This window comes from Primulina eburnea, chromosome 7 (assembly GCF_022965805.1).
Source record: "Primulina eburnea isolate SZY01 chromosome 7, ASM2296580v1, whole genome shotgun sequence".
Lineage (NCBI taxonomy): Eukaryota > Viridiplantae > Streptophyta > Magnoliopsida > Lamiales > Gesneriaceae > Primulina > Primulina eburnea.
In genome coordinates, this window is record NC_133107.1 from 7,263,192 (window position 1) to 7,277,708 (window position 14,517).

The 14,517-nt window shown below is 32.7% G+C and overlaps 1 protein-coding gene across 1 annotated transcript; it reads right to left on the reverse strand.

The window, feature by feature from the left end:
* Window positions 1-3,320: 3,320 nt before the first annotated feature.
* Window positions 3,321-5,653, reverse strand: LOC140837051 (probable pectate lyase 5). Its single transcript, XM_073203038.1, has 4 exons — window positions 5,485-5,653; window positions 4,554-5,294; window positions 4,306-4,444; window positions 3,321-3,932 (listed from the first exon to the last, which is right to left on the reverse strand). Exons 1-4 carry the CDS (start codon window positions 5,610-5,612, stop codon window positions 3,708-3,710), a joined length of 1,233 nt encoding a protein of 410 aa, XP_073059139.1. The 5' UTR covers window positions 5,613-5,653; the 3' UTR covers window positions 3,321-3,707.
* Window positions 5,654-14,517: the final 8,864 nt, after the last annotated feature.

Sequence of the window (14,517 nt, forward strand, 5' to 3'; positions counted from 1 at the left end):
TAAAAAAAAAATTGTTAACCACGGTGTATCAATTTAAGTGCGTGGGATAATTTAGTGGCATTTGTCATATTCACAATGTGGTACTATTAATGTAAGATCCAAAACTATTCAATAAAATACAATGAGAGATCCGCTAGGGAAGTTTGGGGTTAGTCAGCCATAGTAATTGCCATTAAATATTCAAATTTATTTCATCTATCAAAAATATTTGAAATTCTTTTTTTGAAGGTAAAAATATTTGAAATGTTTGAAATTCTTAATTTCCTAAACAATATACACACACACACACACGATCAATTGTAAATAATTATAAATGTTTGCTATTTTTTGAAAATATCGTTACTACTCAAATATTTAAATCGTATATCAGTTTAAGCGTTAAGTTTTCGATTAGTACTCTCCTATCAAGAGCAGATATTGTTTCGTAACAATCTCTTCCTTGATATTTATTTACACTTCTTATTATCTATGAAGGTCAAACATTTGATATTGTTTCTGATATCAATAATAGGATCAGACCATTTGCATTTTACTAAAAACTCTAGCGCTTATGATAACATGCAACTTAGATATTTTAAATCATGAATCAACTCATATTTTAAATCATGTAATAACTCACATTTGATAGCATGTTTTCTCAACAATATACTGAAATTATCAAAAAATTAAATAATATAAATTAAAATTATGACATGTTAATTGCCAGTGAAAGATCATCGGTATAACTTTATCATATGAAATAATTTATTTCACAAAATATATATGATTCACGTGGTCGGAGCGGAGCGTTTGGCATTATCAAAGTCAAAGTAATAATCTCGGATTCCCTTCTCCTCATCCATGTCCATTAATAGTCAAAATAATACTTTAATATATCCATTTGTTTTCTAATTTTTAACCCTCAGCATTTGTTTATTTCTTACTTCCATTTTTTATAATGTTGTTTTTAAAGATGTATCTGTTAGAGTAAGTGTTCAGCCAGCCAACTTGTAGCTTGAGATTTTATTGAGTCTAATACAAAACGATCTTTATTTTAATAATACTTTATGATTTTATTCAGTTATGACATTATGCTTTATATGTATACATATGCAGCTGCATAGATAAAGTCCTTGAATATACAATATGTACCATGAGGTCTGACTCAACGTAAGATCATGAAACTCATTAGGAAGTGTACCGTATATTCTAAACGAGTTCCTATTCGAATCATCCGTCTAAAATAAGGATAAAGATAGCTTGAGCTTGACACTAACATCTGTGATGTAAACTACATGTTTCATTGGCAAGGGCATGGATATGTCCATTCATACATATGAGTGATCATATGATGATGCACTAAACAACCCTCCCTCGAATGGTTCAAGTGATTCTCACTTATCGAGTGGAATAGTCCACAGTTATGGTTGTACAACATTAGTCCTTTGATCCGGGAAAATATAGAGGTTATACGTACTAGCATGCACTTTGATCCATTTACAGACTCCGTTGAGGATCACCAGGTGGTGAAGTTGAGTGTAGTTACGAAAACTTAGGAGCAAATATATTGTAGTCTGGGATTCGTCGTTTGCTACGGATGAAGATATTCTATGTGATTAGATGAGTTAACAGTGCAAAGAGTCTCTAGCCAGAGCAAGAAATGTGCTTTGGGAAAATGAGTTTTCCTAGTTGCACATATTTTTCTATTTTAGTACTCAAAGATAAATCACATCGTTATCTAACTCATGCAACTCTCGATGTACCAATGATTGTAGATTCGATCGAGGTATATGTGATGAAGGGCGTACTGTACGCTAACCATGATTTAAGGTTCTTGCAGGCACAATCAGCGATACATAGGGGATCATGCGGCGATCCTACTAGACACTCTTATCATGATCCCCATGATCCGATGGGTGCAATTAAAAATGATTTCTGACATTTTTGATCAAGAAGTTGATGAAAAGAATTGGGCTGATAAGGTAAGCCTAAACGAGAATATATATTATTCTGAATCATATGGGGACGTGAACCCGTGACTAGTTGTATCCTCGAACCATTAAGAGTCACACAAGTATCGGATTATGTGTTCCCAATGAGAAATTCAAAATTCAAGGAGTTGAATTTGGCTACTATAATTTGATGGATATCAAATAGGATGCTTATAAATTAGTTTATAAGTTGATTTCATATGATGAAAGAAATGGAAGTTAACGTAACTGAAGAAAGAGATTGAAAATGGTTGTTTTGGTAAAGTAAATGAAAATTTTGATATTCGAAATTTTCAATTTTTATTATATGAACAAGATTTGTACCTTCGATATATAGGCGATGTCTGATCATCGATCGGTGTTATAATGAGTTCATAATTATTTATTTAGTGAATTTGAAATTTACTAATTAAATATAGTACTAGTAGTAGTGACGACTAACATGTATAAAATTCTCATAAAATATTCTAGAATAGTCTAAAATGAATTAACTAATAAGTTAATTAAGGAAATTAAATAAAAGTTATTTAATTTTAATATCCATGTATATATGATATGCATGTATCGATATATTAGAGAGAGTGTGTGTATTTATACACACGCAAACATATTTTATATGATGATATAAATATATTTGTATACATGGAAATATGTATATAGATATATTATACATTATGAAGTGTTGATTTAGTGTATGATATTATCATATGAGAATTTAATAATAATGTAAGTAAATAATCTAATTTATGAGTGATTCCTTGTGAGATTAGGAATCAACCTTTCTAAAATATGACACAAAGGTTATATGCAAAGCTTGTTGTTTTTTGAACTCAACACAAGCACAAATTTCCTCCCTCCTCTCCTTGGTAATTTTCAGCCATCTCCAAGAAGTGGGAAGAAAAATTCGGCTACTGCGAGTGTTCCAACGCCGAGCCCCTACTACTGCACTGACTCTGGATTTTAAAAATTTGGACGATTTAGTCTCAACGAAGAAAATTGTTTGCGATTATTAGTGCAATCCAAACAACGAAAACTTCTCTGATCTTTGATCTAGTTTGACGAACAAAAAATAGAGATCTGTTTGAAGGGATTTACGAGAACGACTATCTCCGGTTTTAATATGAAATATCTTGGAGCCATTAGGCTAATGAAAACAAATCTACACTGTCTTATCATTACAGATTTTGTTATATTTTCTTGTTAAACAATAGAGGACAAAATATAAATTGTATAAACAAAAGAATATATATATATATATATATATATATATATATATATATATATATATATATATATATAGATGTGCATAGAAAATAATAGAATTGAAAGAGTGGGAAAATGACAACCATCGATTAAAATTAGAAATTCATATAAATATTTTATATATATATATATTATAGTTTACCAATACATACTTCAGCACTTGCTCCCCTTTTCAACAAATTACAAGTCCGACAGAACATAGAACCGACGGTTCAGATCAGCAGGCCGATGTTGTCTTCTTCCAATCAGGTAAAAAACTTGACCAAATTTCCGAAAAAAAAAAGAAGGGTAAAACCGTAAAAGTAAAAAATATAGTGAAAAAAGAAAAAGGTGACAAATCTCAAGTGCTCCATTGACAACTTTTATCATAGGGATCTTCTCTTTTTAGGCGCACAAAGATTTACATGTTCCACAATTCCAATTACAAGACCAGACGAAATAGATAATAGGGTCTTGTGAGGGTATAATGGTAATTTAACTACACCGCGATCCCTTTCTACAGCTCAGGGCGCCGGCACGGCCAGTGATGGAGCTTATCATGGAAGAAGGCCTAGCACCTAAACTCGAGGCCTTGGCATAGTTCGAGGATGCTCCGGCACCCGACGTCGTAAAGAATGCCCCGTTCAACATCAAGTCTCCTTCTGTCCTCCAATTCCAATTCTTCCACTCGCTCTCCGGTGCATCCTCATGCTTGGTCACCTATAACAATTTAATTAAAATTGTTAGTTAATAATAAATGCAATCACTACACACACACACACACACACACACACACACAGATATATATATATATATATATTTATTTATTTATTTATTATTTATATCAATTAAATAGATGCTTGGTTGAAAAAGTTGGGTCAAATTATTTAGTATCTTATTGATGTTGAGGTGCGACAAAATTAATGATATAGCCAATCGAGGATGCAATTTGGCATGGTATGTGATCGAAATCTTGTTTTTCTTGACTTTAGACAATTTTTTATCGAAATTTTTAGGCTCGAGTTCGTCTCGATCTAAAAAAGACTGACATTTTCCTAGAAGTTTGCACACACGTGAGCATCAAAATTCTTACCTCCTTGTTGAATCTGTCATCAGGGGCTAGAAATCTATTGCCCTGGCTATTGATGGTAGGCGACGCACTACCTCCAATTGCATACATCTCCCAATGGGTGTAGTCATTGTTCACCACATGGAAATAACCATGTCTACATCTGCACATATAACATAAATATAATTTAATAAATAACTATATATTATAATATTTAATTAGAATTTTGCTACAAAATCTTGATCAAATCAAACTACTTTAGAAAACTTTACCTTGGCATTCTTTGAACAAGTCCTTCACCAAAGTGGTTAAAGGCAATAGTAACTTGCATATTCTTGTCTTGAGTGTAGGAATCACTGTGCCCCATAAGCATGACCTTGTCATGATGAGTCAAGTAATTATTCGAAAGGGTAATCGCGGTCGACCCGTGTATGGCGTCGATCAGCCCGTCTTTGCAATTTGACAACGAGCAATGGTCAACCCACACGTGGCTCCCGCCGAAGATCGACACGCCGTCACCGTCCGATATGGTCCTCCACCCGTAGTGCTTGGTGGAGTCCCTCACCATAGCATTCCCACCTTGCTTACAGTCGTGTATATTGATCCCGTGAATAATAATATTCGTCACGTATTGTATAGTGATGCAAGGACCATTAGCAATGTGAACACTTGCACCCCTGCCATCAATGGTCTTAAACGAGTTCATTATCAGTTCCTCCTTCAATTTGATAACCATGTCCCGGGCAAATATGATCCACAACGGCTCTTCTTGAATGACCGCGTAGCGGAGCGTCCCGGGCTTCGGATTGACCGCGTCGTCGTCGCTCGAGTCCGTCACGACGTAAATCTTGCCGTCTCTTCCGCCAATGGCGTTCTTGCCGAATCCGATGGCGCAGTCCGCCAGTTTCTGACGGTTCTGCTCCCAATTGGAGTCACAACTCCAGCAGTCGTCTATGGGATTACCCGTGTTGCATGACAAGAATCCCAGTTTCCTTCTAGAATCATTCAACCTCCTACATTGTTTCGTAACAAGTCAGACATTATACATAACCAAACAAGAAAAGGCAATAATGAGCTACAAGAAAACTGCCAACAAGCAGTAAACTAAACTACACAAGACAATATTTTCGACACCCTTCAACCACAAAGATCGAAATTTGACGAGTAATTTCCAAACAACGCCTTGGCTAGACCGACGCATACCTGTGTACTTCTTGGACCACCAATTCAGGGTCTTGCACAGCCGCAGAGGAGGCAATGAGAGACGGGAGAAGCGTGCAGAAGAAGAGAAGAAGAAATGGGAATGTGGCAGAAGAGAAAGCCGATGCCATTTCTGATATTGTGGAGTTAGTTCTGTGTGGAGAAATGGGAGGAAATGCGGGTCTTATAAAGGGATAAAAGGGCAGACAAGATAGCGTGAATTAACTAATTGAGTAGGCCCCTTGCACTGTGCTGATTACTGGGATTACGGAGATTCCCTCATTTGACCGTTTTGGCCGTTAATCTTGTCCGAAATATACTGGAATTATGGATATTATTGTTAACCCAGAAATACGCATACTATACACACGCACATGCGCCTTGCGGCGTGCGTACAAGCACTCGAGGAGTGCTGGTGAAAAGATCTCGTAGAACTCAGACTGATCAGAGTTTTTAATGGTGTTTAAAGTTTCAAGTGATTACCGGGAAAACTCGAAAAATCGTCCGATATATTGGTTTTTGTTTCACTAATCAGTCAAAAATTTTGTTTTAATAATCCGATTATTGTCAGAAGTGTTGACATGCTGATGTGATATCATATGTTTCTGACATATCTTACTTTTTATTGCCACTTGTTATTATTAAATTAAAACTGCGTTTGGTTTGGAAGATAAAATATACTAATGATTAGTAAGTAAATGATAAAGAAAAATGATTATTGTAGGAATGTATTATATGGTGTTATGTTTGGTATGATTTTTAAGTGTGGGATAATTTTGAATTTTTTGATGAAAGGATAAAAATGCCCTTTTTTTTTCTTCCACTCCGACGGCGACGGCAGCAGTTCGGCGGCGGCGGTCCGGCGGCGACGCCGGCGGTGGGTGGTCTGACGGCGACGCCGGCGGTGGGGTGGGTGGTCTGGCCGCCGGCGACGTCGACGGTGGGTGGCGGCGGTGACGGCCGGCGGCGGCGGGCGATGGCCGGTGGCGGCGGTCATGGCGGGAGTGGTGGTGAGTTTGGATATAAGAGAAGGGTAAAATTGGAAAATATGAATGATTAAGATTTGGATAAATAATCCTAGGGGGTGAGGAGGTATTATTTTAACCCACCTAATATAATCTAATCATTCATAGGAGGTATTGACTTGGTTAAATAATCACGCGAACCAAACGACTACTAAGTAGGATAAAATAATCAATCCCTCCTAATCACCCGAACCAAACACTACCTAAATATACTAATTCTGTGTTACAATTGTCTCATATGATACACTCCTCGATAGACAAGTTTTTGTGAAGATAACTTTTGTGAGTTTACAAAATAATATTGATCTCGTTGAGAGTCGGAGTAACAGAATAAGTGATTTAGAAAAAAAGGTATCATCGAAAAAGATGAGTGAAAGTCATTTAAAGTATGTCGCTGTGAACATCAACGATTCAAGAATGATATTACATTACAATTGTCTCACATGATATATTGCATTAATAAAGAGTAAATTATAAATCGAGATATTGCATCACCTGATAAACAAGTTTTTGTGATGATATTCTTATTGAGTTTATAACCTAAAAGTCTGAATAATTAGACTATAAAAAATGGATATAAATCAACGTACGGGACCTATTTTAGAATTTTCGACCTTTGACGTATCATTAAATTGTAAAATATTGATGCTGTTAATTTGAAAATCCATTGCCATTCGTCTGAAATAAGAAAGGTGTTCATTTTCTCCTACCTTTTTTAAAATTATTTATCATGTAAAAAAGATGATCGGATCTTTTTCTAAATATTCATATGTAAATCAGGTTTTTCAAATGAAAAAAACTTCGTGTTTAAAATATTTATGTAGAGGATCGAAGTTTAACCTTTTATTATTTATTTGTATTGCTTTTTTTTTTTTTTTCAATCAAGCACGTTAAATTGTTATTTTTTATTTTTTAAAGGAAGTCTATGGGCACTACCTTCAAAGTCACGGATACAAATTTTTAAATATTCGATGAATATAATATTTACTGAGTAGGTATCTTATGAGATGATTTTATGTATTTTTATTCGTGAAATGAGTCAACTTTGTTCATATTTATAATAAAAAAATAATAAATTTGATATAAAAATAATGATTTTTCATGAGTGATCCAATAGAATATATATCTCATCAAATTGACTCATGAAACCGTATGTGATATTTAAATATATGGTAATTAATTTTCAAGCTAATGGTATTTTTAACTATGCGCGCAGACATAATTCCTTCTGAATTTTAGTAAAAAGATTATACCATGTTGCCCCAAAATTAACTTCACTCAATAAAATTAATTAATATATACTAGTGTGAGTATTTAATAATCATACTTTCACCTATATGCAATTAAAAAAAATCATGATTAAGAACTGTAAGAATCAATTTAAGCAATTAAAATTCTCCTAACCACAATATGAACGCATCAATAACAAAAGCCAACAATAATAAATTGCTTTTATTAATCCAATTCTCTGATAAATTTTATATAATCTATTATTAAATTATCCATAACTTCACAAAAATAATTTGTCATTCTTATCTTATACATTAATTTAAGCTAGTTATATTATTAGTAATTATCTAAATTTAATTATATTTATAATAAAAAAAATGTTTAAAATATAATAATAATTATGGATTCTAGTCTGCTATTTAAAAAAGTCGTGACATGTACAGATTTATGGCAGCAATAATTCAAAAATATACTGCATGCAATTGCTTAAATTATTAAACTTGAACTACCACGGCTACTGATATTAATTTACTCATAATAAATAGAAGAAAATAATGCTAATTTCATTTATTCCACCGACGGTAATAATGATATCTCAGTTACTCTGGGCGTAACATCTTTTTTCTTTTAACAATTTTACTAATTAAAATTGAGCGTTGACCCGCTTGATTTGTTTGTATTTCAGACTTTAATTTTTTTCAGCTCATTTATTATATTATTATCAACATATTCGTCTTATATATATATATATATATATATATATATATATATATAGTTCAGTTTTTATATTTAATATTATTTTTTTTATTTTTTGACCAATTTACTCTCATCATTAAATATTTGAGTAGGTCGATCTCACGAATTTTTATCCGTGAGATGGATCAACCATACCGGTATTCACAATAAAAAATAATATTCTTAGCATAAAAAGTAATATTTTTTCATGGATTACTCAAATAAGATATATGTCTTACAAAATAAGACTCGTGGGACCGTCTCACACAATTTTTTGCCTAAATTATTTAATTTCTTTCAAAAAGTATTTTATTTTATTTTATTGAAACATTCATTAAAGGATAAAATTTAAAAAAAAAATAATTTATTGTTTCAAAATTTTTCTTAATTTATTTGAAAAAATACACAAGACTGATTGTAGGACCGAGCGCTTGACATTCACGGTTCGATCGCTCTACCAAGTAAGAACAATTATTGCACCCAACAATCTCTCTCCGAATAATTGCACTTCTTGCAATGAGAATCAAACTCGTGACCTTGGCTCTGATACCACTTGTAGGACCGAGCGTTTGCCGTTTTACCAAAAGTTATAGCTCGTGGTGGTAATGTGCAACTCAAATCTTTTAAACCACACAGTAGCTCAAGCACCACGGTTCGATCGTTCTATCAAGTAAGTACAATTATTACACCCAACACTAAATATATAGGACAGAGAGAATATATTTTTACAAGGATCGTTATTATTCCACTATGGATAAAAAAAAAAAATATTGATCATAAAGAATTAATATATGGCAATATAAACGCCATATATGCTAAACTAAACATTGACGACTACAATGAATAGGTACTAAAATATAAAAACGAAAATTATTGAATTAAAATAGTGAACTGTCGATTAAAAAAAATGAAAAACGTGCAAGTTATAAAATCGAACAGCATGTAAAAATAATTTACATGAAGTTTTAAATCCCATTATAATGACCCATACAAATTTAAAAATATTTGTCTATATTACATACATGTGCGAGTATGAATATAATACTTTTAACAGAAAATTAATAGTACTTAAATTGAACAAACGACGGTGACATGCCAGCATACCCAGAATTTGGAAAGACAGAGCACATGCTTTTGCATTAAAATTCAAACTAAATTATACGGTTCAAACTACCCCCAACATCCCAAGCCAAATTTTCTTTGATTTTCGAGCCCAAAACTAAATAGATTAGAATAATTTGTAGACCGCAAACCTCGCCGCAATTGCCCCACAGCCGAGGACATTTAATCGACCAAGCTAACATGGCCCTAAACACAAGGTCTTACTCTACATCAACAAACTGATTAAAGTGACTACTTAACCTATAGTTCCTCCTGAAAGCTACATTCTCACATGGAGAGATCGGTTCCCTCACTTTATTTTCCAACCAGCCGTCATGCACGATGTATGCCATCGAGGTCGAGTTTATTCGGATGAGCATTCGATCAGTTCGATGATGAATTACAGGTTTCATTGGTCGCGGCACTATTTTATGACCCATTAGATCCAAATGGGACACTTTATTAGTCCTGAACTCGGTTTTGATGACTCGTTGTTTCATTATTCGAAAATATATTATTCTTTTTTTATACCATTTCTTAAACCATCCATTTTTTAACTTAATATCTAGTCTAGTCTAGTCTAGTCTAGTCCTCTAAATACACATATAGATCACATGACATGCTCATTCACTAGTGAACAAGGCACAAATTTTTGTCAATGATAATTTGGATCGATTAGTTTACTTATATTTGAAAGATAATATTTGATCCTACTTACACAAAAAAAATATATATATTTTTTAGCCCGTGATTGTGCTTTCTTTTTCGAAAAAAATTCCACCAAATTGACAGTGGTTTGATGTGAAATAAGGTTACCATCTTTAAGGTATTATCTACAAGTGTATTTAAATATGAATATTTATCTTAAAGATATAATCTATGAGTGTATTTAAATGTGAATATTTATCAAATGAGTGAGGTCGACACATTTTTCGATGAATCTCTCTTGTGAGGAGAAATGTTCATCTTTAGAATAACAACTATAACATATCTTTCGTGATAACTCTGTGCATTATATATCTAGAATATCAATATTGTATACTTAAATCCAAATTAATAAACAAAGATGTTCTTATCCAAAATAATAATAATAATAATTTCCCTTTTTGTAAGAGTGTCTCGTTCGATCAATGCCATGGGGACAAAGCTAACGTGAACGTCCTTGTTAAGGAGGTTAGAGTATAAGTAGGTTCACATAAAGAGGCATAGCCATGAGGCTTGTTAGTTGGAGCGCTTTTCATTCTTCAATTAATGGGCTACTTTTATATGGAGAATTAATTGCAGAAACAAGTACCATTCACAAATATGACAGATGGCAACATATTATGATTCAAATATTTTATTATTATATAGACAAAAACTTGTATCGCTTGTTTGGATTATCCTTGAACAAAAATTAATTTTTATTGTAAATATCAGTAAGTTGATCCGTCTCACAGATAAAGATTCGTGAGACCGTTTCGCAAGACACTCCTCTTGTAGATAAAGATTCGTGAGACCGTTTTGATAAAAAAATATTACTTTTTATGTTCACTCGTCTTGTTCATCACTGACTCACTTATTAAATGTGATGAAATATATAAAAATTGTACATCTAATATATGGATCTCATATCAATGGTGATCACATAGGTGAATACGATGAGTGGACTATATATTAAAACTCTGATGAATATTGTTTGTTATAAGTTAATTTTAAAACATGTTTGATGAAAATAAGTGAGGCGGAATATTATTATCAAAACGTTTTTTATTCAGATTTTTAATTCAAAAATTAGGTCGGCTCTACCTAGGCTTCATTTGAGATCCAACACCACATTGTGATCGAAATACCATTAGGAAAATTGAAATTTTAGTCATAGTATGTTTGTTTGTATTTTTGCGAGGTTACTTATTTATATTGTCGTATTTCAATTTTAGTCATTTATTATTATTTTTAAAAAATCAATAATTTTTATGTGACGTTGATATGACTCGACTAAATTTGTCAAAAATAAAATATACAAAAGTCAAGATTGAAATTTGATAATATAAAAAAAAAAATCAGACAAACATACAACATCAAATTCACAATTTTCCTAAACACAAAACAGAATCGATGGTTATACAGAAAAAGTGGTATTTGGAATTCTGTTTAAATTTTTTTTTAACTATTATATTATACTGTAATTTTTTTTTCAAGATCTTATAATTTAAAATATAGTTCAAGGTAATCTTACTTTATTAAAATAAAAGTATTTTCCCGTATGCAAATCTCATGTGGTCAAACTTTACTCAGTCCAAGTACTGTTATTCCATTGAATTAAATTTCCAATTACAATCTCCAGATTTTTCTGCTTGATTAGTGGTTTTAAGGTCAATTTCTTTTCCTTTAATTCGTAGTCCCATGTTTTTTTACTGTCGTTGCCAACGCCTTATCCGATGAAATGATTACAGCAGGGTATAGATCAGTCATCAATCATCATCATTAAAATAACGTTAGTAGAACTGTTGCCGTCCCAATAAGTATATAATATATCATGTTACGATGAAATGTTTATCAATAGATGAAAATTATAATTGTTAGTCAATACATAATTTTATTTTTTTATACATTTGAAAGTTTTTAGTGCATCTATTTGGGTGTTAATGGGTTGAACTGTTATGCTAATGAGTCTGAGAATGTGCATGTCTATCTGCTAGTGTTTTTTCATATCTTTAGAGATCAGTCTTATTGTGAGAAGCCCAAAATTCCAACGGTAGAAATTCCAGCAGCAGTAGCTAGCAATATCCAGCAGCAATGCAAAATTTTCAGCAGAAGCTAATAATTTCAGCAACAACTAATATTTCAGAAGCTGTTATTTTTCCAGCATATAGAATCCAGCAGCAAAATAGTTCAATAGCGTCAAATTCCAGCAGACAGCTACGGATTCTACTTATGACTTGTAACTGAAGCATTTAACAGGGAATAAAGGTTGTTAATGACACATAATGCCAGATTATGGCCATTAACTGAGAGGCTAAAAGTCAGAATTTTGCCTATAAATAACACCATCAAATCTCTGAATTGGTGTTACACAAATCTTGAGTTATCGCTTGAAATTCGAGCTAAAAGAGTGCATTTTCGAGCATAAAAATCCAGTAGCGAGAGCAGACAGATTCCAGACTTCAACCGAAATTCTAGCAAATTACTGTAAGTGTGCTTATGTATAAATATCTTGAAACCAGTTTGGTAATTCCTGTTTTGAAGCAAAGTATATATATTGTTGATATCTGATTTTTGAAGCACTGAAACCTAGTGAACTAATGGTAGGAATATATATTCTGAAACATTCTTGATCACTGATTACTGGGCTCACCCCTTAGATGAGAGAACTGATAGGCTCGTAATAGTTAATATTTTTATTTTCATATTTCCCAGTATTCCAACCTCCGAGATGTTTAATTGATATATTTTTGTGTAATTTTGTTTTAAGAGGAACTTTTACGATCTTGGAGCAAATTTGAGCTAAAAATGTGATGTTTATCATATTCGAAGTTTCCAAGATAGATTTTAAAAGAGAATTGCTCAACGAGAAGAGGTCTTGGAACAAAGCGTGGCCACGCCTTGTTACTACTCTTCTACTGCCAATGATTAGGTTTTATTTTTATTAATAGGGCCCTTGTACTTTGAGACCCAATTTTTCCTTTCCCTTTTTTTTTTTGGCTTGCCTGCACGTTTCAAAAGAAGGGAGGCGGCACAATTAGATATTCTCTCCAACCATTCCTCCACAACTCACGCACAAGAGAAAAAAAAAAGGCTCAAGGATTTTCTCTCCAACTCTCTCCACACTTTTAGGCTAAGTTTTATTTCTGATTCAGGGGATATTTTTACTGTTTAATTTATCACTGTGAGGTTTTGTTCTTAGATTTAATATTCTTGTTATTCCAAGTATTTGTCGATTTATGATTTAATTATATGAATATTGTATATTGATTAATCTGACAATTTAATTCGATATATGATTTTCTACTGCTAACCATAAATTAGTGATCTGTAATTGTCATGAATGATTGATACACGAGTAGCATAGATTAGATGTGTTGTGCTATCATAATATATTTAATCTAAATAAATCAACGAAACTCGATCTATCAATTGCAGCTATCTCGATTGTTAGATTTTAGGATTAACTGTTTTCACGAAACTAAAATGCTATCTTTAATTAATATGGAACGCTATCGTGCCCAGTTGATTATTGGTAAGTTTTGACTGGATGCTGGGTTCGGCCAATTAATTTAGGAAAACACAAGAATTTTAGCGGCTATCCCTATAATTCTTCCTTGAATCAAATCTTTCTCGTATTAAATTCTTCGCTTTATACTAGTTGATTAATTATCATTTAAATTTATTGTTTTTCCTTTCTTTGATAAATTCAATTTAGTATTTTAATAAATTCATATCAAGCAAAGCTCCCCTTTATTTGCATTTTACTCGAAAGAAATAAATCTACCGTTCCCTGTGGATTCGACCCTACTCACCATTACACTAGTTTTTATTTAAAAGAGTAGGAATTAATTTGGTGGTCAACGACAGCACACCAAGAACATACAAGGGACTGATATCTGTTTAGCCATGAAATTCACAAACATGCTCAGTGCTTGCTTGCTAAATTTAAAGTTCTGATTTTTGTTCTGAAACATGTTATTCCTTAATACTGATTCATGTTCTGAAAACAAAAGTTTTTGTATATTATTTGTATTATTATTGTAACGCCCGAGATTCGACGACTGTCCTCACTGTATCAAGACAATTCTTTCCAGCGTGCTTATGTTCTCACTCACACGCACCCTAAGAAACTTCCCAGGAGGTCACCCATACCAAAATTGTTCCAAGTGAAACACGCTTAACTTTGGACTTCTTATGTGATGAGCTACCGAAAATAAGATGCACCTTCGTGATATGAGTAGTGTCAATCAAATCTTTT